This window comes from Tamandua tetradactyla, chromosome 3, assembly GCF_023851605.1.
Source record: "Tamandua tetradactyla isolate mTamTet1 chromosome 3, mTamTet1.pri, whole genome shotgun sequence".
Lineage (NCBI taxonomy): Eukaryota > Metazoa > Chordata > Mammalia > Pilosa > Myrmecophagidae > Tamandua > Tamandua tetradactyla.
The window spans coordinates 57,028,121-57,053,670 of NC_135329.1; the positions used below are offsets into that span (position 1 = coordinate 57,028,121).

Genomic DNA, 25,550 nt, shown 5'->3' on the forward strand with positions numbered 1-25,550 from the left:
GGCTCCCCATAAAACAAGGAGGTGCCCTCAAAGAAGGAGAAGAGAGAGCTGGGAAAGCCACACACAGGTGTGGAAGAACTTTCCTCAGGATATAGGTCAAGAGCATAATCACTCAACCCCTGAGGGAAAATTCCAGAGAGCCGAGCACCAGTCCTAACCTCACTTTAATTTCTTCTTCTATTTCCCCAGGCCCTCAAGGAAGCAAAGAGAGAAGGAAAGCAAGCTGAGTGCCAAAAGTACCTTCTTTTGGGAAAAGGTGGGCAATGAAGATGAGTCTAGGGGATAAGAAACTGCAAAAGGAATACAGCTGGTGACCTGGGATTTAAATACTTTGAGGACTCTATGGTGCTGCAGCACAAACTGGGTCAGCTGTCCGAGTAACAAGCATTTCCTTCTGGTTACCATGTCTGTACATGCACACATATACCACTACCATGCACACATAACACACACACAATACACCACCTACACCTTTTTTCTGGAAACAGACCCCACCTGCAGACCACAGAAAAAGGATATGACTAAGCTGTTCCTTGCCCGGTGGAAAAAGTCAGTCTGCATAGGAGAAGCAGATTCTGTAGAGGGAAATAAAACCTGGAGGGGGAAGAGAACGATGACATGAAAGGAAAAAACTAGGAGACCTACAAAGATAAGGACAATGCTGAAACAGGAAGAAGTAAGGAAAGAAAGAGGCAGAAAGACATCTAACTGAATTTGAATCCTTGGATCTAGGTTCTTCTGAGGCCAAACACATGCCTTGTACACATCCATTCTGCCTTTTTGTTCACAGTATTTCAAGTCAGATTTTATCGTCTGCAGACTAAAGAGTTATTACTACAATTGTATATAAAGAAACTTACAAAATGTGTAAGAGCATTTCCAAAATCACATTATCATCTCAAAAACTAAGGAAACCAGTTAATTTCCAAATTTACTCAAGGCATGGGTCTTTCTTAGGCTATTCAAATGAAAAGTATTTATTTTTATTAATGTTTATTCTAGCAGGTTTATCTCTATTTACACTTAAGAAACAGCAAAAACACATGCTTAATCTTGAACGATGTTAAAAGAATAAACCAGCAATCCATTGGATTATTTACGTTATTACAGTATTCCCATTAAATTTTACTCTCTTCATACAAAATATATATTTTTTTAATCCAAAAACTAACACAAAACAAGCAACAAACCTATCACCACACTCTTATAAACAAACCCAAACATGATCAATACACACATACTGGGTAAAACAGGAAAGGCATTTCTGGGTGGTTTAACTGGTGAATGACAGTAACATACAAAAAATCTTCTTTGTCAGCACAGGGGTAAACTTTCATTTCATGGCATACTTTTAAAAACATGGTTCATTTACTTAAAGTTAGGGGGAAAAGAGACAATGTTTGTAGGGAGTCACAACCTACAAAAAAGCAGCTTGGGGCCTTGCAAATAACTATTGATGTGGCCCAGTTTCAATGTCCAATATAAGGAACAGAAACAAGTTATCAAAATATATCAAAATTTACATGGAATTTTAAAAATGTATGCTCCTTTGTCTGTGTTTAATATATCTTAATGATAATCAATTTGGAGGTGATATGCCCCTTCCAAATAGCATTTAAGGATCAGAGCAGTTTAACCCCAAATGTTCTGTGGGGACATTTCCAAATTCAATGAAATGGCCGTCCTCTTTTGTGCCTTGACTTGAGGTGACCAGCTGGACGACGAAGTTTCTTTCTCTCTTGCCGGTGCAGTTTCTCAGCCTCCTGTTGCTTCTTCTGCTGCTCGGACTAAAAGAGAAAATTCAATGAGGAGAGGAAAAGAGAATGAAAATCCCAATACACCTTTTTTATGTAGGCATTGGAATGTAGGAGCATGGCACGAGCCACCACCTGCTGCTGGGAGAAATGGCTTCCAGGGGTGTGCGGGATGGCCAACAAGTCTCTGACACACGTCACTCTGGTAGGGACAGCAGGACAAGGCTGATTTTCATCTTCACTTTAAAAGCAGAAATTTAAAGCAGAGGGCCCACTATGGAATCAGTTTGCACTACAAAGTATGAGACTGATTTTTCAACCAACACAAATTCCACTGGGATGTTTTTAAAGGTAAAGGTTCCCTATAAAAGAGCCACATTAAGAAGATAGTACTGCTTACAAAAAAATCTACAACTTTTAAAACTGTCTTTTTGTTTGTTTATTAGCCAGAACATTAGTTTATTCATATTGTCTTTAAAACAAATTAAAAAACAAATGTTTACATATACTAGAAGTGCATTATCCAAGACTGATTAAGCATTCATTCACCAGACCTGGTTCCAAAGAATTTCTGACTTATTTCTCGAAAATCAAATTCCCCTCAAAGGCCAGAGATGTGCTGCCATTAAACACTGATAAAGGCTTAGAAGATGATTTAAAAGTTCCCAGTTGGAGTAAGCATGTAGACTCTCAGGCTGACTACTTTGGAGGTATCGACACTTGTTATCAATCTCATTTGCTTAGGGAAAAGCTCCATCTCCTCCCTGAGTCCTCCCTTTTCTCCCCACTCTGCCAAATCATTTTATTACTTTCAGCAGAAATTCCTAAAAGAGAAGGGTATCAACAGAAGCCATGGCAAAGTAAGAGTTAAGCAATTTTAGAAACATATATGATGGCTTTGAGAATACAAATTCTAGCAACAACAACAATAAAAAAGAAAGGCAAGTGAAGTTGCACAGAAAGCAGACGAGAAAGCATTTTGGGGAACTTCAGTTTAAAAAGTTGAATATCGGGGAGGGGGTGTGGCCAAGATGGTGGCTTAGCAATGTGCGCATTTGAGTTCGTCCTCCAGAACAACTACTAAATAACCAGAAACAGTACAGAACAGCTCCCGGAGCCACGTCAGTGACCAAACACACAGCGTACCCCAATCTGGACGAGCTGGACCAGCTGTGAGCCTCCCCAGAACCGTGAGTTCCCCAAGCCGCGGCAGCTGGCTCCCCTCCCCCACAGGCTGTTTCCCAGAGGGGAGAGGAAAGAGAATTTAGCAGGGGCTGAGCGCAACCAAACACCAATCGTGGCATTAATTAACAAATTCTGACTACTAAAAATAGCCCCCCAGCTCAGGTGAACCTGGTCAAGGCGGAGGTAGGTTGCTCATTGGGCTCACGGAAAAAGAGGAAAGGGGAGGAAATGGGGGTTTTTGTGGCTGTGTTTCTACAGAGGCTTGGTTGCCTCTGGATTCAGAGGTGGGACTTCTTGGGCGGCAACTGCCCCAAGCATAGGCAGAAACAGACTGCTTTCAGGGCTGTCTCCTACCTGTGCCTTCCTCAGGGGAGGGGTGAAGCCCAACTCAGGTGGAATCCCTCCCTCAGGGAATTCAGACCCCAGGGCTTGGCAATTTGAAGCCATTAAACCCAGCCTACAACCTCTCCTCTGTCTCCACCACGCCCCAGCAGGGAGAGTCTGCCAAAGTTCAAGTGCCGCAACATCTTATGCTGGTGGGGCCCGCAGGCAGACAAGTACCACATATTGGGCAGGATAAGAAAAACAGAGCCCAGAGACTTCACAGAAAAGTCTTTTAACCTGCTGGGTCTCACCCTCAGGGAAAACTGATGCAGATGACTGCTTCCCCCAATAGGAGGCCAGTTTAGTCCGGGTAAACCGGCTGGAGTCTATAATACCTACATAGACCCTCCTAAGGGTGGGGAGGGAAAATGCACCTTACAAGCAGGGAAAGAAACAATAAAACAAGAACTGAAAAATTATCTTCTGTTAAACAAAACCTTAGCTAGAGGTCCAGAAAAAGCTGAACTGAAGGTCAAAGAACAGATAGACAACAAATATATCTAGCAAGAAAACCCTGGGTAAGAGAAGTGAAAGCAATCTCCAGAATAAACTAATTAAGGTAATTAAATGTCTAGATGCCAGCAAAAAATAACAAATCACACCAGGAAAACTGAAGATATGGCCCAGTCAAAGGAACAAACCAATAGTTCAAATGAGATACAAAAGCTAAAACAATTAATTCAGAATATATGAACAGACATGGAAAACCTCATCAAAAACCAAATCAATGAATTGAGGGAGGATATGAAGGCAAGGAATGATGGAAAGTCTGAAAAAACAATGGAAACCTACAATGGTAGATTTTGAGAGACAGCGGTTAGGATTAGTGAACTGGAGGACGAACATCTGAAACCCGAAAAGAAACAGAAACTATAGGGAAAGAAATGGTAAAATATGAGCAGGGACTCAGGGAATTGAATGATAATATGAAGCGCATAAATATATGTGTTGTGGGTGTCCCGGAAGGAGAAGAGAAGGGAAAAGGAGGAGAAAAACTAATGGAAGAAATTATCACTGAAAATTTCCCAACTCTTATGAAAGACCTAAAATTACAGATCCAAGAAGTGCAGTGTACCTAAAGAGAACAGATCCAAATAGACGTTCTCCAAGACACTTACTAGTCAGAATGTCAGAGGTCAAAGAGAAAGAGGATCTTGAAAGCAGCAAGAGAAAAACAATCCATCACATACAAGGGAAACCCAATAAGACTATGTGTAGATTTCTCAGAAACCATGGAGGCAAGAAGACAGTGGGATGATATATTTAAACTACTAAAAGAGAAAAACTGCCAACCAAGAATTCTATACCCAGCAAAATTGTCCTTTAAAAATGAGGGAGAAATTAAAACATTTTCAGACAAAAAATCACTGAGAGAATTTGTGACCAAGAGACCAGCTCTGCAAGAAATACTAAAGGGAGCACTAGAGACAGATATGAAAAGACAGAAGAGAGAGGTGTGGAGAAGAGTGTAGAAAGACGGAAAATTAGATATGACATATAAAATCCAAAAGGCAAAATGGTAGAAGAAAGTACTACCTGTACAGTAATAACACTAAATGTTAATGGATTGAACTCCCCAATCAAAAGACACAGACTGGCAGGATGGATTACAAAACAGGATCCTTCTATATGTTGTCTACAGGAAACACATCTTAAACCCAAAGATAAACATAGGTTGAAAGTGAAAGGCTGGGAAAAGATATTTCATGCAAATAACAACCAGAAAAGAGCAGGAGTAGCTATACTAATATCCAACAAATTAGACTTCAAATGTAAAACAGTTAAAAGAGACAAAGAAGGATACTATGTACAAATAAAAGGAACAATTCAACATGAAGACATAACAATCATAAATATTTATGCACCGAACCAGAATGCCCCAAAATACACAAGGCAAACACTGCAAACACTGAAAAGGGAAATAGACACATCTACCATAATAGTTGGAGATGTCAATTCCCCATTCTCATCAATGGACAGAACATCTAGACAGAGGATCAATAAAGAAACAGAGAATTTGAATATTACAATAAATGAGCTAGACTTAACAGACATTTATAGGACATTACACCCCACAACAGCAGGATACACCTTTTTCTCAAGTGCTCATGGATCATTCTCAAAGACAGACCATATGCTGGGTCACAAAGCAAGTCTTAACAAATTTAAAAAGATTGAAATCATACAAAACACTTTCTCAGATCATAAAGGAATGAAGTTGGAAATCAATAATAGGCAGAGTGCCAGAAAATTCACAAATACGTGGAGGCTCAACAACACTCTTAAACAACCAGTGGGTCAAGGAAGAAATTACAAGAGAAATCAGTAAATATCTCGAGGCAAATGAAAATGAAAACACAAATATCCAAACTCATGGGATGCAGCAAAGGCAGTGCTAAAAGGGAAATTTATTGCCCTAAATGCCTATATCAAAAAAGGAGAAAGGGCAAAAATTCAGGAATTAACTGTCTACCTGGAAATAACTGGAGAAAGAATAGCAAACTAACCCCAAAGAAAGCAAAAGGAAAGAAATAACAAAGATTAAGCAGAAATAAATGAAACTGAAAACATGAAAACAATTGAGAAAATCAATAAAACCAGAAGTTGGTTCTATGAGAAAATCAATAAGATTGATGGGCCCTTAGCAAGACTGACAAAAAGAAGAAGAGAGAGGATGTAAATAAATAAGATCAGAAATGGAAGAGGAGACATAACCACTGGCCCGACAGAAATAAAGAAGGTAATAACAGGATATTATGAACAACTTTATGCTAATAAATACAACAATGTAGATGAAATGGAAAACTTCCTAGAAAGGCATGAACAACTAACTTTGACTCGAGAAGAAACAGATGACCTCAAAAACCAATCACAAGTAAAGAAATTGAATCAGTCATTAAAAAGCTTCCCAAAAAGAAAAGTCCAGACCAGACAGTTTCACATGTGAATTCTACCAAACATTCCAGAAAGAATTAGTACCAATCCTGCTCAAACTCTTCAAAAAAATTGAAATGGAGGGAAAGCTACCTAATTCATTCTATGAAGCCAACATCACCCTCATACCAAAACCAGGCAAAGATACTACAAAACAAAGAAGACTATAGCCCAATCTCTCTAATGAATATAGATGCAAAAATCCTCAATAAAATTCTAGCAAATCATATCCAACAACACATTAAAAGAATTAAACATCATGACCAAGTAGGATTCATCCCAGGTATGCAAGGATGGTTCAACATAAGAAAATCAATTAATGTAATACACCATATCAACAAATCAAAGCAGAAAAATCACATGATCATCTCAATTGATGCAGAGAAGGCATTTGACAAGATTCAACATCCTTTCCTGTTGAAAACACTTCAAGGATAGGAATAAAAGGGAACTTCCTTAAAATGAAAAAGGGAATATATGAAAAACCCACAGCTAATATCATCCTCAATGGGGAGAAACTGAAAACTTTTCCCCTAAGATCAGGAACAAGACAAGGATGTTCACTATCACCACTGTTATTCAACATTGTGTTGGAAGTTCTAGCCAGAGCAATTAGACAAGAAAAAGAAATACAAGGCATCAGAACTGGAAATGAAGAAGTAAAACTATCACTGTTTGCAGATGATATGATACTATATGTCGAAAACCCTGAAAAATCCACAGCAAAACTACCAGAGCTAATAAACAAGTAAAGCAAAGTGGCAGGTTACAAGATCAACATTCAAAAATCTATAGTGTTTCTATACACTACTAATGAACAAGCTGGGGGGGAAATCAAGAAATGAATTCCATTTACAATTGTAACTTTATAAAAAAATAAAATACTTAGGAATAAATTTAACTAAAGAGGCAAAAGACTTATACAAAGAAAACTACAAGAAACTATTAAAAGAAGTCATAGAAGACCTAAATAGATGGAAGGGCATACCATGTTCATGGATTGGAGGACTAAATATATGTCAATTCTACCTAAATTGATTTACAGATTCAATGCAATACCAATCAAAATCCCAACAACTTACTTTTCAGAAATAGAAAAACCAATAAGCAAATTTATCTGGAAGGGCAGGGTGCCCCGAATTGCTAAAAGTATCTTGAGGAAAAAAAACAAAGCTGGAGGTCTCACGCTGCCTGACTTTAAGGCATATTATGAAGCCACAGTGGTCAAAACAGCATGGTATTGGCATAAAGATATATTGATCAATAGAATTGAATAGAGTGTTCAGATATAGACCCTCTCATCTATGGACATTTGATCTTTGATAAGGCAGTCAAGCCAACTCACCTGGGACAGAACAGTTTATTCATTAAATGGTGCCTAGAAAACTGGATATCCATATACAAAAGAATAAAAGAGGACCCATATCTCACACCCTATACAAAAGTTAACTCAAAATGGATCAAAGATCTAAACATTAGGTCTAAGACCATAAAACAGTTAGAGGAAGATGTAGGGAAATATCTTATAAATCTTATAACTGGAGGCGGTTTTATACACCTTACAGTCAAAGCAAGAGCACTGAAGAAAGAAATAAATAAATGGGAGCTCCTCAAAATTAAACACTTTTGTGCATCAAAGAACTTCATCAAGAAAGTAAAGAGACAATATTTGGAAATGACATATCAGATAAAGGTCTAGTATCCAGAATTTATAAAGAGATTGTTCAACTCAACAACAAAAAGACAGCCAATCCAATTACAAAATGGGAAAAAGACTTGAACAGACACTTCTCAGAAGAGAAAATACAAATGGCCAAAAGGCACATGAAGAGATGCTCAACGTCCCTGGCCATCAGAGAAATGCAAATCAAAACCACAATGAGATATCATCTCATACCCACCAGAACGGCCATTATCAACAAAACGGAAAATGACAAGTGCTGGAGAGGATGTGGAGAAAGAGGAACACTTATTCACTGTTGGTGAGAATGTCAAATGGTGCAACTGCTGTGGAAGGCAGTTTGGCAGTTCCTCAAAAAGTTGAATATAGAATTGCCATATGACCCAGCAATACCATTGCTAGGTATCTACTCAGAGGACATAAGGACAAAGACACAAAAGGACATTTGCACACCAATGTTTATAGCAGCATTATTTACAAATGCAAAGAGATGGAAACAGTCAAAATGTCCATCAACAGACAAGTGGCTAAACAAACTGTGGTATATACACACAATGGAATATTATGTAGCTTTAAGACAGAATAAACTTATGAAGTACGTAACAACATGGATGGACCTAGGGAACATTATGCTGAGTGAGACTAGCCAAAAACAAAGGACAGATACTGTATGGTCTCACTGATATGAACTGACATTAGTGAATAAACTTGGAATATTTTGTTGGTAACAGAGACCATCAGGAGATAGAAATCGGGTAAGATATTGGGTAATTGGAGCTGAAGGGATACAGACTGTGCAACAGGAGTGGATACAAAAACTCAGAAATGGACAGCACCATACTACCTAACTGTAATACAATTATGTTAAAACACTGAATGAAGCTGCATGTGAGAATGATAGAGGGAGGAGGGCTGGGGACATAAATGAAATCAGAAAGAAAGATTGATGTTAAAGATTGAGATGGTATAATCTAGGAATGCCTAGAGTGTATAATAATAGTGAAATGTACAATGTACAAATTTTAAAAATGTTTTTGCGTGAGGAAGAACAAAGGAATGTCATTATTGCAGGGTGCTGAAAATAGATGGCAATTAATATTTTAAAATGTCACCTTATGTGTGAGACTAAAGCAAAAAATGTTTATTTGTTACAAAATTTATATTTTGACTAGTGCATTTCCTAATATAACTTATGTAGATAGTTTGATTGAACACCATAAGTACTTGGAATCTCAGGTAGGACATGAGATTTTGTTGGTTTGTCCAGAGTGATGCCCCGATGAATCCCAGAGTGATTTGATCAGTGACTGGAAAAGTATTTGCAAGCCCCCTTCGGGGAATGGTGAGAATGGGGAGAAATTCAACTTCCCCAAGTTGAATTTTTGATATTCTCACAAGCAGTGTGGACAACCAAAGCTATAGTCTGAGCCTCCAGTCTTGGGGTTTGTTCGTATGAAACTTAACCCCACAAAGGATAGGTCAAGTCTACATAAAATTTAGGCCTAAGAGTCACCCCCAAGAGAGCCTCTTTTGTTGCTCAGATGTGGCCTCTCTACAGCCAACACGACGAGCAGTCTCACCACCCTCCCCCTCTCTACGTGGGACATGACTCCCAGGGGTGTGGACCTTCCTGGCAATATGGGACAGAAATCCTAGAATGAGCTGAGACTCAGCATCAAGGGATTGAGAAAACCTTCTCGACCAAAATGGGGAAGAGTGAAATGAGACCAAGTGTCACTGGCTGAGAGATTCCAAACAGAGTTGAGAGGTTATCCTGGAGGTTATCCTTATGCATTAAGTAGATATCATCTTGCTATTCAAGATGTAATGGAGAAGCTGGAGGGAACCGCCTGAAAATGTAGAGCTGTGTTCCAGTAGCCATGTTTCTTGAGGATGATTGAATAATGATACAGCTGTCACAGTGTTAGTGTGTGATTGTGAAAACCTTGTGTCTGATGCTCCTTTTATCTACCTTGTCAACAAGGGAGTAGAACATATGTAATAAAAATAAATAATAGGGGGAACAAATGCGAAAATAAATTTAGTTTGAAATGCTAGTGATCAATGAAAGCGAGGGTTAAGGGATATGGTAGGTATAATCTTTTTTTTTCCCCTTTCCTGTGTTCGTTTTATTTCTTTTTCTATTGTCTTTTTATTTCTTTTTCTGAATTAATGCAAATGTTCTAAGAAATGATAAATACGCAACTAAGTGATGATATTGTGAATTACTGATTATATATGTTGATTTTTTTTTGGTTTCTTAATTTTTTAGTTAAAAAAAAGTTGAATATTGCTGCCTTATAGATAGCTATGTAAACAGCTCATGATCTATAGTTTTCTATGCACCTAAAAATATTCATATGTATTTTACTCTTGAAGAAAAGTCTCTATATTCACCTACAGTTGATATTACTCAGTATATTAAAATTAAAGAGTTGGGGAATGAGAAAGCAATGCTTAATATCCAGAAAGCATACATTTCCCCTATTCTTGATTGTCCTGAAGCTGTTTATATACCCATAAAAGGCCATGTTCTTTTAATCCAATCCTGTGGGGGCAGACCTATTATTGGGCAGACCCTTTTGATTACGTTATTTCCATGTTGATGTAACCCAGCCCATTCAAGGTGGGTATTAATCCTTTACTGGAGGTTCTTGTGTATAGGATAAAAGACAATAAAAGCCCAGAGAGCTAAGAGAGAAATGCTCAGAGATATTAGGAGAGAGCCACTGAAACCAGAACCAGAAGAAAAGGATCAGCAGACATTGCCATGTATCCTTTGTGACAGCAGAACCCCGGATGCCAGCAGACTTTCCTCAGAGAAAATATCTTCCTCTTGATGCCTTAATTTGGACATTTTCATGGCCTTAGAACCGTTAAATCTGTAATCTAGTAAAACTCCATTAAAAAGGCCAACCCACTTCTAGGATACTGCATTCCACCAGCTGTAGCAAACCGAAACACCTGAATAAATACTTAAGTTCTTTTTTTGACTGTTACCGATTCTGCCATGTATATTCTTCCACAGCACACTTCAAATTCCCTCACTTTGCTCTGTCTCTGAGACTAATCCCAGCTTTTATCATTCCTAAAAGAGACCACTCACTACAGGAGCTGCCTTCTAAGTTCTCCTCAACTCCTCTCTCATCCCCTTCAGTTCCTACCTCATACAATAGCCAGAATGATTTTTTTTTTAAATAAAAAATGTTATGTCAGTTCCCTGTTTATTAAAACATTTCAGTAACTTCCTATTCTCTTTAGGATTAAAGATCAACATTTTTACATAATCTACCCACAAGACCCTATATATCTTAGCCCTTACTTCCCTTTCTAGTTATATTTGATACACTCTTCCCTTTGCTTACTGGCTCACGGGTTCCTCTCAGATCCTGGAACATGCAAGCTTCCTCCCTCCTCAAGCGAGAACTTGGCCTCCACGGTACTTTATGCCTGCAGGCCTCCCTGCTCCCTTCACTGGGCTCTTAACTCATCTTTAAGATCCAATCTAATTATCAGTTATCTTTTCCAAACTCTTTTGTCCAGGTTAGGTACTCCTGCCAAACATTCTCACAGTCCTCTGTCCTGCTCTGGAGTACTTACCAGAATTATAATTATATAATTATATGACTGTATTTTTACCCACTGTATCTCTCTCAATAGACTGAGAATGATGGTGGCAAGGACCATGTCTGTCTTGTTCTATGTATTCCCAGCACCTGGCACAGAATAGGTTTTCAATACATATTCAATGGAAAACTCAGAAAACCTTTAAGGAAATGGCACACTCCCTAGCAGATCAAATGATATCATCAATACCCTTGTAAAATTAACAAATACCGATTACTTAACATTTTCTTGTTTCTCCATGCTAGTAAGAATACCAGAAAAAAAACTGCTTCTTATTCAAATAATTCTGGAAAATGATGTGCTAATTGAGGATAAACAGGGTGTGTTAGAGCTTTTAAGTCGGGGTGTTTTATGAGTCTTTAATATGGATCTCAGTCCAAAGTGTTTTCCAAATTTGTTTGATGGCAAAGGCAATTTTCAAGGCGTTTCTATTTACATCTCCTGGAACAGTGTGGGAAGCTCTGCCACACCTTTGCAACAAAGGCAGGAGCTCATCGAGGAGGCAAGGAGTCTAAGAAGGAATGATTGCTTTGTAGATAAATCCCCATCCAGATAAAGGATTATCTTTACCATCTCTATTAAAGGCTGCATCTGGAAGGCATAAATCAGTACCATCATGGTACGATTTATGATGATGTACAGACCAATTAATTCCTTTCCATGTCTCCTTTCCCTCTCCTTCATGACACTGTCCCTGGCCTTTTACCACACTACACAGTGATCCTGCCACAGAGAAGGGAGGAGGATGAATGCAAACCAGTGTAATTTTATTAGCTGCACCCTGCAAAAGACGTGAGGAGGGGCTGAATTAAGGAAATTTCCCACTTACATCTGGGAACTAATCTGAGTTTTGCCGTTATTCAATTTCAAATAAAATTAATACTATAAAAACTCAGGATTTTACCTGAATATATATATATATACATATGGTATAAAGATGTCTAAAAACAAATACACAAGTCCCTAAGTATTTTTAAATAAAAGTGAGGTCTACTAGTTAAAATTTTGTTCAGAGATAAAATAAACAGACATCAACGGATGCATTCCCAAAAACTACTACAATGCCATTTTATGCACTTCTTAGTACTTCGTTTGCTTTTAGCAAAAATATGATATCAAAGCTTTCTTATTTTCATTTTGGCACAAACTATTAAACTGATATTCATTCAACTCAGTACCTTCCTATTAAAAAAAAAAAACTAGGAGAAGAATTGTACTTTCATACTATTCCAAAGTAGTTCCCTTGTTCAAATAAGCAGAGGAGGTTCTCATCAGCAAGGTAGTCGTTAAGCCACTGAATGCTAATCCTTCCCGCAGATGCGCTGGCTCCTGTCTCACACACGGTGGTTTTTTAATTTCAGAAGGAATCAAGAAATGTTTTAAAATACCCAGAGAGGTTATAAGAAACTAGGAATAGGCAGAATGAACACATATCCAGTTTTGGTTTATTTGAATAAATGTAAGGGTACAAATTTGCTCCAAACAGAATTATTTAACTGGAAAGCTTCTTAGCTCTTAGAATTAAAAAATGCATCATTTAGCAAGCCTGCTACATTAACTAAGCCTGCAGTTAGGGTGAACTCTTAGAAGAGCAAGCAGTAATGGGCAAAGGATCTAATACATATTTCTCTAAAAACATACACAAATGGCCAATAAGCATATAAAAGATGCTCAATATTATCAGTCATGAGGGAACTGCTCATCAAAACCACAACGAGATACCATTTCATCCCCACTAGGGTGGCTGTAATCAAAGACAGAAAATAACTAATGCTGGCCAAGATGTGGAAAACTGGAGCTCTCATATCCTGGTCCCTGGCATGGAAAATGTACAGCTCCTTTGGAAAACAGTCTGGCAGTTTCTCAGAAAGTTAAGAGTTACTATATTACAGCAATTTCACCCCTGGAAATATACCCAAGAGAAATGAAAACATATGACCATGTAAAAACTTATACACGAATGTACATAGCAGCAATACTCATAACAACCAACAAAACAAAACAAACAAAAAGCACAACTCAAATGTTCACTAACTGATGATGGATATATAAAATGTGGTATAGCAATAAAATTGAATATTATTCAACCATCAAAAAGAATGAAGTGCCAATATAGGTTACAGAACATTATGCTGAATGAAAGACAGACACAGAAGGCTATATAACATGATTCATTTACATGAAATGTCCAGAATAGGCAAATCTACAGAGACAGAAACTAGATGAGTGGTTGTCAGAGGCTGGGGGTGGAAAGGGAGTATGGAGGTGACTGCTAAAGGATATGGGCTTTCTTTTGGGGGTGATAAAAATGTTCTGGAATTAGTGTTGATAGCTATGCAACTTAGTGAAGAAACTGAAAACCAGTGAACTGCACACTTGTGAATTTTATCATATATACGATTATATATCAATTTTAAAAAAAGAATCAGAAGTGGAATCTTTGTCATTCTTTTTTTACTTGGTATCTATACTGGGAGGATGACCATGAATGTTGATAGTTAACAGCAAATAATTTTAGCACCTTATTCTTCCTATAATGTATGCCAGGCATTGTTACATTACAATAGGTTAAAGAAATGGCTCTCCTAAATCAATGTAGAATAGGGTCTACTAGTGACAAAATAAGTACCGTTCTGCAATTACAGACTCCTGGGTAGGCTGGAGATCACTGTCACGGATGTATTAGAACCCACAATTCTTGGTCTTTAAAGTCCACATAATCTTTACAATTCTTCCATAACCTTCTACAGTCAGCCCTTTAGCTTTATAAAGCTGCACTCAAGGTGGCACAGTGATCCAGAAACCAAGACTTCTGGTTCATCACCAACTCAAAGGGACAGTGCTAGCTCTCGGGTCGCTGAGGCCCTGTTTCCTTCAGAACTAGTGCTACTCCTGACTGCTTCTGTCAAACGAGGTACGCTTACCCAGGTTGCAAGTGAAATGCTAGAAAAGGGAACAAAAGCTTCCTCAAAAGGGGAAAAGCCTGGAAAGGCAGTTCCAAGTTCAGACACATGCAAAACACTTCTGTGAATTAAAAAGTAATAAAAAAGTTTGTGAAACTAGCCAGAAAGAAAAAGACATATACTGTATGGTCTCACTAATATGAACTAACATTAATGAGTGAACTTTGAGAGTTGAAGTTAAGAACACAGGTTATTAAGAGATAGAAAGAGGGTAGAGACTGGGCATATAATGTTGAAGGAGTACAGAATGTTCAACAGGACTGACTGTAAAGATCCAAAAATGGATAGCACAATGCTATCTGATGGTAGCACAATAAGTTCACTGAATGAAGCTAAGTGTGAGTATGGTTGAGAGAGAAGGGCTGGGAATATGTATGACACAAGAGAAAAGATACAGGATAAACACTGAGATGGTGTAACTTAGTAAAGCCTAGAGTGGACAATGATGGTGATTAAATGTACAAATATAAGAATATTTTTGCATGAGGGAGAATTAATGAATGTCAACATTGCAAAGTGTTGAAAATGGGATGGTAAACAGAAAAAATACAATCAATGGACTAGGGTCTATAGTTAACAGTAACACTACAATCTGCTTCCACTGAATGTAACAAAGGCAATATGCCAAAATTAAATGTCAAGAAGTGGGAGATATGGAGGAGAGGCATGGGATATTTTGTGGGAAAAAAGGAAATGCCATGTCTTCATATGGAGACATATGTGGTGGTGAAGGCATGGCTAAGTGATTATACTGAGAACCACCGATTTTTTACTTAGTTGGATCGTATGATGTATGAATAAAACTGATTAAAAATGAAAACAAAAAAACCCTTACCTTCTTTAACGTGAACGTCAACTGTTTGCTGCCAACAGTGGTGTCTGATACATTCAATGTCCCATTTTTTGCTTCAAGTTTCAAACGAGCTTCAAGAGTTTTACTATAAGAAATCCAAGAGAATGATACATTAATTAGTATTATATATATATATATATCATATATACATATACATTTTTTTAACATGGGCAGGCACCGGGAAACAAACCTGGGTCTCTGGCATGGCAGGCGAGAACTCTGCCACTGAGCCACTGTTGCTCAATATTATATTTTGATTTACTGTTAGAAACAAATTTTAATTAGGATTGATTACCTGAAGAAAAAATTTTCTACATATGTAGTTAACAGAAAATTTCAGTCATTTGACACAACCAATGGAAAGAATTAGGGATACTCAAATAGTCTTAATCTCAACAGACAGAAACAAAAACTGGGAAAGACACCCACTAATTTAATATTTTAAATGGCAGTACCAAATATTTTAATGGTTGCTACTTATTTTAATAGATCATATTTCTGAAGTCAAAATGCAATGAATAGTATTTCTGACCCTTGTAATTTATTGTGTTGGTCAGTGTCACTTGTGTGACATGCACAAGGTAGGTGTGGGAGTACAACTCACCTGTATTCTACCAGTGAATGAACACAATCTAAGTCTTCTAGGTCAAGCCACAAAGAAGAGGTACAATTCAGATTCTTTTTTTTTTTTTCCTGTTAACTATTTTTATTTTATTTTACAATTCAGATTCTTCTTCCCTTATTCTAAAAGTCATCATCCCAGAGCATGAACAATCTAAAAAATGAATCTGCCTGATCACACTAAGAGAAAGCAAAACCAATTCTGTTTCTCCAAGTGGGTTTCCTTTCAATCTCTTATTTATGAATCTTTCTGACATACATTTTCTTAAATTTAAATGTCATTTCATTTCTTGACTATGTTTTCCACACTTTTCTAAGGTCTCTTTATAGAATGTGTGTCTTTCTTATGGTTTACTGTGTTCTGCAATTCATTATTAACTGCATAATTAACACACTTTAAAAAGATTAATTTTATGGTATAGCTCCAATTAAAGTGTTAAATTTGAATTTTGTACCAGTTATATAACATTTCATTGACCGTTATGATAATACTACTTTATTATAATAGTAGGACATTGGCCCTTGTGGTTTAGAGGGGGAAAATTTTGAATTAAGTCTCTTAACATTCAATAAATTTTAACAGTTAGCTCTAACCCTTCCAAAAATGGTTAAAGATTTCTTAGACACATGCAAAGCTCTGTAATGAAACTGGGAGGAGGGAAGAGAAGGAAACAAAATGAAAGAGTATGGTTTTCTGTTCTCTTCTGTTTCCTCCTCATAACACACTAAATACATTTCCCTCTTTTACCTTCCTTGTATCAATCCAAATTGAATGTACCCTTTCAAAGTTAAATATTTAAAAATTTGACTGAAAAAAGATAAGGCTAAATTCTGTGAAAGGGTCTCCCTTTCCCTGAAATTTGAGCTTCATACCTAATTATGGAGTAGAACACAGCTCCTAAGTGATCCACAAGTTAAAATATGCTCCTTTGAAATTTTGAAGCTAATGTTTGATGTTCACGCCATGAGAGATTTATCTCTAGTTTATAACTACTAGTAATGTACTAAACATACCCTCTTTCTATAATTTGAGACATAAAGCAGTTAGCATAAAAGTGGTACTCTTTTCTAAGCAATAAGGTTATTAAGAAGCACTTTTAAAGTACTTTTCATCTTCAAAGTTCTTTACAGACTAACTAATTAATCCTTTCAACATCCTTGAGACAGAAGAGTTTATCCTTTACAGATGGCAAAAAGGAGGTAAGATGTTAAATGACTTGCTCCAGGCCACAAAAGGATTCAAGTCTAAAACCAGGATTCCAATTTAAGAATTTCTGGTTTCAAAGCATGTGTCAGACCATACCTGATATATAGTTTGTTCAGGAAACTTTTCCATTAAGTATTCTAAATGACAAGCTTTCGTAATAAGCTGAATAAGATTATGATAAACTTTTTTTTTTTAAGGAAGAATTTGAAAATGAAGTATGAATTGACACTAGGATGCATTAGCATTGTGTTAGCATAAGCCAAATCTTCAACCTCTTCATTTCATTTTTGTCTTTCTTTTCAAATTAACAGGGATTCTGAGTAAGTATGGAGCCACTAAGACAAGGTGATACAGACAAAATGCTAATTTGGGAAGAAAAAGACTTCAAGTAAATTGTGGGAAATTACTACTCTTTTAAGAATGACCTTATTTCCTCCATGATAGGGTATATAAATTCTGGTTTTCTCTCAATGTACTTTCGATGTGCACTTGTAAAAACTTGTTCTGTCTAGGCTACTTGGAAAGACAGGCTGAGTTTTAGAAAGAGCCATGGCAGAAGATCAGACACAGCCAGGGACTGTGTATGGAGATTTCTACATTAAAGCGAGTTCCACTTCCCTCCCTTTGAAAGTCAGTTTACTGAATGTGGCTGCTAACCAGCAATTCCAAAGGCTGCTTGCTAGTTGAGTGTGATTTTGGTAAGAAATGATTTAAAAAGTAGACAGACACAGCCACTGTAATACCTAAAAACTCCACATTGTAACAGAAAAACAAAAAGACAAATTGCACATAATTCCCCATTTATAACACAGGACCGGCACCCTGTGGCAACCTGGCACCAGGAAACCCAGCAGCTGCACACTCTCTCTTTCCTTCTCCCCTCCACCTCCCAGTTCCACTTCTGTTCCTTTCCCATCCAGGAATATGTGGAGAAGCCCTTGAAGCTGGTCCTCAAAGTGGAAGAGAACAAAGTCAGTGAGCTCTCCCTGGCAGCTCGGGGCACAGCTCAAGACAAAAGTGATCATGACAAACAGAAGGACAGAAAGAGAAAAAAGAGAAAGAAAAGAGAGAAGCAGGTTCCGGGGGAAGAAAAGGGGAGAAAAGGAAGAGTAAAGAAGGATAAAAAGAAGTGAGAATGAGACCATATGGAGAATGAAGCAGAAAATGACCTCAAGTTGTCAGACCCCTATTAACATTAGACTTAGCTACTGAGAAGCCCCTCACAAACTCTTTAGCCGAGCAAGAAGTAGAGTAGACACTCCTTTAAGAAGCTTTGAACCAACGGATGAGACTGCAAAGACCCAAGTGCTTTCTTTTCATTTTCTGTGACTAATTTTACTGCTCCTAGCTACTCCATGGTCACGAAACATCCAACGGATTTTAGTACCATGAAAGAAAAGATCAAGAACAATGACATCCAGTCCACAGAAGAACTGAAGGATAACTTCAAACTAATGTGTACTAATACCATGATTTACAACAAACCAAAGACCATTTATTATAAAGCTACAAAGAAGTTGTCGCACTTAGGGATGAAAATTCTTAGCCAGGAAAGAATTCAAAGCCTGAAACAGAGTGTAGACTTTATGTAGACTTGCAAAAAACTCAGAGACTGAAAGAGCAGGTATCTTGCAGGGTGAGGAGGACAATGGTTGCTGGCCCAGAGAGAGGGAAGACTCTGAAGATGTGGAAGCCCAGGCCTTTTGTTTTCCAATAAGGAAAACAGAAAGAAAGACAAAGATATGCTTGAAGATAAATTTAAAAGCAGTAATTTAGGAAGAGAGTAGGAGCAGACTGACCGCTTTGTTAAGGAATCCAAAGGAAAGCTAACCAGACGGCTTGTTAACTAGGCAGTACAAATATGAAAGAAGAAAACAGATGGGACAAACACATTGGGACTTCTCCATCCCGTGGCTCCCACTGTAGAAGAATAGGCCACTGCCCTCTAAGACTGGGGATGACAACTGGAAGACTTCAGTCTGCAAGGAATACTTTGCAGGCTTCAAAGATAAAAGGAACAAAGTAACTCCAGTGTTATATGTGAATTATGGACCCTACAGTTCTTTTGCACCACTTTATGACTCCATATTCACAAATATCAGCAAGAACAATTCTGATTTAATCTATCTGGCTTATGGGGAAGATTCTGAGCTTACAAGCGATTTCAGCATTCATGAGTATTTGGCTACTTGCCAAAATTATTCGTATGTTATGGCAGACAGTTTACTGGGTGTTTTAACAAAAGGAGGACAATCTAGAACTCTACAACAGTTGGAAACATCATCACCTGAAGATGAAGGCCATACTAGGATACAGGACACAGTCAAAGATATGGAGGTTACAGAAATAGGTTGTAGGGCATTTGCATTTCAGTAATCAAGACAGGCTCACAGCACTGAAAGCAACAACAAATTGTGGCACTCTAGTTTAAGTTTTTCATTCTGAAGAAGCAGAAATCTTCTAGAGGAAAGTTGATGAGACAATTAAATTAGTTGCTCAGGGAGCTCTAGGAAGCTAAGTCTGAGCACCAGGTCCCCTCCCAACATGAGCTGTCTCTCTTGAGCCCCTCGTACAGAGAAGTGCAATTCACTGAACAAGTGACCAATAATCTTAAAGCATTTGCACAGCAAGGAATTCCAGGTGATATTGTAAGCACATATGGAGTTAGAAAAACAATGGGGATCTCCATTCCTTCCCCATCATCGAAACAACTCTACAGATTTCACAAAAGGTTCTGAAGAACCTAAAAAGACTGATTTGCTGAATGTGCCCCTGATGGAATTTGAAGCTGACTGAAAATATATATATTTCATTATATATAATATACATTGTTTTTTCATTCTTAACTTGGAAATGCTTTTCAGAGGATATTAAATATTTACAAACTATGTTTTTAATTAAACTTTGGAACAATTAATTGTAATGTTCCAGAGATTAGACTTCTATTAAATAATAAAGCTGAACCTGGGGCTCTGAAGAAAAAAAAATTAAAAATCATGTTCCTCAACGCGAGTTTTTAAATCCCTTTGTGTGGAAGGAGAAGTAGGGGAGTGTAAAGAAAACAAACATAAAAACACATGCTTTTATATTGCATTTAGAAGAGTTACTAATTAAAATGAGTCACTGCTCCACAGTCTACACCAAAGAGAAAAAGAAAATGAAGAAATGGAATCGAATGAAAAATGGCAAGTTTTTATAATTTAAAAATTTTTAATTTTAAGTACTTTGTTTTAAATAACTAGGGTTGACAAATATTTACATAAACTATAAGGGTTATTTAAAATTCCATTTCACTGTTTAGTTAGCAAATGTTGTCTCAATGTCCCTCTCACAGGAGATATCGATAATTCAAGTACCCATAAAATCTAGTATGTCATACATTAGCTTAGCTAAAATTTTAAATGATTCCTAACATCATTCTGGTTTTAAGTGTGGGGAAACTGGGCACTCTGGCGGGGGAACAAACACTCCTTTTTGCAGGACAATTTGGCAGTTATCTATCACACCTTCTGACCATGTTAATTTTATTACTAGGAATCTAAAGAAATACTTGTACATCATTGTACCTGTAAAAAGGTAAGAGAAAAACAAGAGGCAACCTAAATATCAAAATTAGGGGAATGGTTACATAAATTACGGTCCCTCCATCTTATGGAATAATTATGTATAATCTTACCATAAGGTAAGATCTACAGGAAATTACAAAGAAAAATTTCCAAAACATATTCTTAAATGAAAAGAGCAAGTAAAATTAAAATCTGATTAGTATGATCAATTCAAGTTAAGGAAAGAAAAGCAAAAACTTCATATTGAATAAATGTATATTTCTTTAGTCTTTATATCATATATATAATTGTTTCTAAAATTAGACTTAAAAAATGCTTATTTTAAAATAAGATTGCATTCCTTCAGCTCTTATCCATTATTAGTAAGGAAAATTCACCAAAGAGTAAAAATTAATTCACAAAGTAGAAAACGTTGTGGATGTGACGAGCTTTTTGAGAGCTAATAAACTATCTGGTGAAGAAAATGCATTCCTCAAAGGGAAGGACTACGCTAAAAATCTTTGAATTTCTAGGACCTACCTAGATACTTCAAAGAATGCTTTCATAAATTGAACTAAAAGGGCCACCCGACAGCTGGTATTTATTACCCAAGAAGAGGAGTTGGTCCTCATCTACTGAAATTTTTAGTTTTCATTCTAAAACTTCTTTCTCCATTGCTCTACAACATGAACCATCTCTAACGTTTCCATTGTGCCTTGGAAACTATAGCTGCCTCAGACGACAGAAGAGCCTGCTGCGCCTGGCTTCCTAACTGAGGCCATCAAGCAGGAACTTCCCAATCCTTGCTACCTAGAAATGTGAGCTATTTCCACCTGCCCTAGCTTCTTTCCTTCATGTCTCTAAAAAGGTATCCCTTGTCCCTTCTGAAGCCATCCCCTTAACTTGTGCTGGCCCCTTTTCCTCCTGACTCCTTATCTAAATAATTTACTCCATCCTCTCTCTTTTTTTTAACTATCCTCATTTCCATGATTAAGTCCTCTCTGCTTACTAACAAATCAGATCTCTCAAGCCTAAATAAACCTTTTCCCATCAAATTATTGGCTTTGACTCCTTCCTTTCCTTGCCAAACTTCTTAGAAGAATAATCTACACTAAATGTTCACAATATGTTTTCTCTCTCATTCACTTATCAATCCACTGCAGTCAGACTGCAATGTGGTCCTACTACTTGAGAAACTAGTCTCAAAAATACAATCATCGTAATGGCATTTTTTCAACCTTCATTTCGTGTACCTTTCTGCTCTGTGTGACATTTCTAACCAGGCCCTTCTTGGTGACGCTCTCTCCAGCTTGGCTTTCCCAGTTCTCCTACCTCTCTGACAATGCCTTCATATTTTTCCCTTCCTATTTTTACCTCTACCTATCTTCTAAATCAGAATACTTAGGCCTAGAGGATCAATATGTATCTGTGACCTCTCTAAATACATGTATTGCTTTGTATGAATTTGCATTTTTCTAAAGATAAGTTTATGGTTAAACACAGACTCAAGTAAAAGGTTTGTTGTTCCCAGCATTCCATTCTTAACCCATATCTCACTCTACGCACTTTCGGGAAATCTGTTCCATTTCATGGTTTCAATTCCACAATAAAAGCTGGTATCTTTCAAACCAATATCATCAGCTCCACCTCCTCATGAGTACCAGATATAAATATCCACTTGTCTACTGAACAGTGTTACCAAGAAGACATTTGAGCACTTAGACTTAACACACTGCATTCCTAGCTCATTATTTTTAGTCTTTTTCATTCTGTATTCTTTATCTTGGTGGCAACATTCCTAGAAATCGCAACATCGTACTTGTTTCCTTCTCCTTTGATACTGAATTAGTAATGATGCCCATTTTTCTTACTTATTCTTAGATAATCTGTCTGCTTCTCCCTAGACCTAGTTTAGGCTTTCAACATTTCTGATTGATCATAATAATTTGTTTTCTGATCTCTGGGTGTTCAGTTTCTCCCCATATTCTCTAAAACTAAAACTCTGATGTTTTGGTTAACAGATTTCTGAGAATAGGGACATTTTATGACTGAATGGTTTTATTTTCATTTACTACAACAAATATGTACTGCTTCTATTATAAAAGTATTTACATCATTCTAGCCTCATCGACAGCGACATTCTATATATGCTGTGCCCTCGCTTGTACTGAAATATTTCTCCCCTCCAACTTTCATACAGCTGTTCCTGTGTTCATGCTGCTGCCACCTCTGCTGAAAACGCCACCTTTCCCACCCTGCATTTTTTGTTTTTTTTATAATCTCTCAAATGACTAGTTTCATTATGACCTATTTTTAAAGACTTCCTTAAATCTCAAAAAACCATATTCCTTATCTTCTAATGCACTTTCCATATACCTCTTTATACCTCATATTCTATATTATCAACTCTACATGGTTTGAGCCATGCCTTTCCTTTCCATTTCCAGTGTCTAGAATAGTACTTTGCTCATACTAGTTACTCAATAAATGTCTGCTAAATGGATGGATGGGTGCAGAGGCCAATAGGTGGATGAATAAACTCACAAATAAAGTTAGCATACCGTAAGGCATATAGTTAATTCTTAATAAATACACATTGACAGATATATGTATTTATCTAAAGCCTTACTACGATGCTAAGCAAAGATGAGAACTCACTCAAGTACTGAGCTACCATTCACTACTCACTTTTCTCTTTAATACAGTTTTAAAGCTGGGCAAGTCCAAGTGAACTTTAAACATAAGAGACTCAATTCTGACACTGTCCTTTATTGACTGCCTTTGGTAACTGGCACGACAAACATTAGGAGTCACTTTTGTTCTCTGAAGGAGAATGGTTTAAAATGCTTCATTAAATAATATTAAATAATTAAGATACTGCAAGTTCAGGATTTGCCAAAATAACTCAGTCAGGACTGGAATTCAATAATCATTTTGTGCCAAAATGCTAGCAAACTGCATCAAGCTGTTTATAACTTAAGGATTATTCCTTTAAGCAACAAGATTTTAAGTTCATATAAGCATTATTTTTATAGTTCCTCTTCTCAAAAAGAATATTTAACTTTATAAAAGTGTTTAACTCCAATTTATTAACTTAGTTGTTTATTTAATAAATAATAAAATTATATCCTTTCGCTCTTTACGTTAATATCCTGTCATGGCCCATGGTAACATTAAAAATTACTTTCAAATTTTCCTGATCAATGGATTATGAGATAATGAGTTCTCTTTTAATAGATTTTGAAAGGGTAACTTCCTGAGTTGGCTGACATATAGCCAAGATGTAGAAGAGTCACACTTTTAACAAGTAGTTTTTAAGTGCCTAATCTGTTCTAGGTAATGATCTAGGAGCTAGGGATAAAGTTGAAATAAAACAGGACAAAAACAGCAGATAACCCAACAAATGCACTGCATGGAATCAGAATTCTAGAAACAAAATGTCTTCCTTCTGCTTTGGACTCCAAATAAAATATCGAAGAATAATCATTGTTTAAAAACCAAGTTTGCATACACTACTTATTGGTGGATTCTTAAAATGAGGCAGGCTCTCTGGAAAACAGTATGGCTGTTCCTTAAAAGGTTAAACATAAAGTTACCATATGGCCTAGAAATTTCATTCCTTAGGTACATACCCGAGAGAAATGAAAACATGTGTTCGCACAAAAATTTTTATGTTCATAGTAGCATTATCTATAATTATCAAGAAACGGAAATAAAATGTCCATCAATGGATGAATAGAAAAATAAAATGTGGAATGGAATATTGTTTGACATTAAATGTACTGACACATGCCTACAACATGGATGGACCTTGAAAACGTGATGCTAAGTGAAAGAAGCCAGTTGCAGAAGACCACATATTGTATGATTCCATTTAAATGAAATATCCAGAAGGGACAGAAAGTAGATTAGCAGTTGCCTTCCAAGGGATGGATGGTGTTGGGGTAAATGGGCAGTGACTGCTAATGCATATAGGGTTTTTTCCCAGAGTGATGAGACACTTTAAAATTGATTATAGTGATGATTGCACAACTCTGAAGACACTAAAAAAAACAGTAAATTGCACGCTTTAAGTAACTGAACTGTATGGTGTATAATTCAGATCCCCAAAAAGCTGTTATTTAAAATAAAAAGTTTTAAGAATATTACTAGCTTCTTTATTTCATCAAGACATCTTTTATTAGTTAAACAGATCAGAATTTTGAGATGCTTCTGGATTCTAAATTGAAAGTTTCATTCAGTATTTGGTGTCCCAGATAATGGATAGAAACTGGTGAGGCAAAGATAGGAAGTTTACATATTCAAGAAGCAATTCAGTCTGTTCCCTGATTTCCTTTCCACCTTCTCTCTTTCACTTTGGACAAAAAAAAAACAAACATTTTCCCAAATGGGCCTCCCTCTTAACCTTCAGCTCAGGTTTCTATCTACCTTCCGGTAAATGTGAAATACCATCCCCACTCTGCCTCCCATGCACACACACTTTGGTTGGAGATTCTGGAGTATCTTTTTCTTAACAAGAAGAAAAGCCACTCTCCAAATGTTGAAGCTTAAGCTATACAGAGAGATGGGAGCATAAAGCCAGCTACTAGTTGGGAGCTGGATAAGCACATGGTACAGAAATGGCATTTACCACAACCTAATACCCGACTACCCTGACTGGGCTCCTCTTCACCTGGCTGCTCTCCCTGGCTCTCCAACACGTCTACTGTGCAATCTACTGTGCTTCGAATCTTTTATATTAATAATTTGCCTAAAAGTTCTCAAAGAAGACACAAAATTCCTAACATATACAATTT

The 25,550-nt window shown here is 37.0% G+C and overlaps 1 protein-coding gene and 1 pseudogene across 3 annotated transcripts in view; one reads left to right on the plus strand and one right to left on the minus strand.

Annotated features, from left to right (window-relative positions):
- Positions 1–938: 938 nt before the first annotated feature.
- Positions 939–25,550, minus strand: part of NOL10 (nucleolar protein 10) — a 156,498-nt gene continuing 131,886 nt past the window's right edge. For all 3 annotated transcript variants that reach the window (XM_077153179.1, XM_077153181.1, XM_077153180.1), the window contains 2 exons: positions 15,364–15,466; positions 939–1,787 (listed from right to left, as the gene is read on the minus strand). In XM_077153179.1, coding sequence (XP_077009294.1) covers positions 1,668–1,787; positions 15,364–15,466 — 223 coding nt within the window. In that variant the 3' untranslated portion in view covers positions 939–1,667. The remainder of the gene's footprint in view (positions 1,788–15,363; positions 15,467–25,550) is intronic.
- On the plus strand, positions 15,954–19,190 carry LOC143676726 (bromodomain-containing protein 7 pseudogene; annotated as a pseudogene).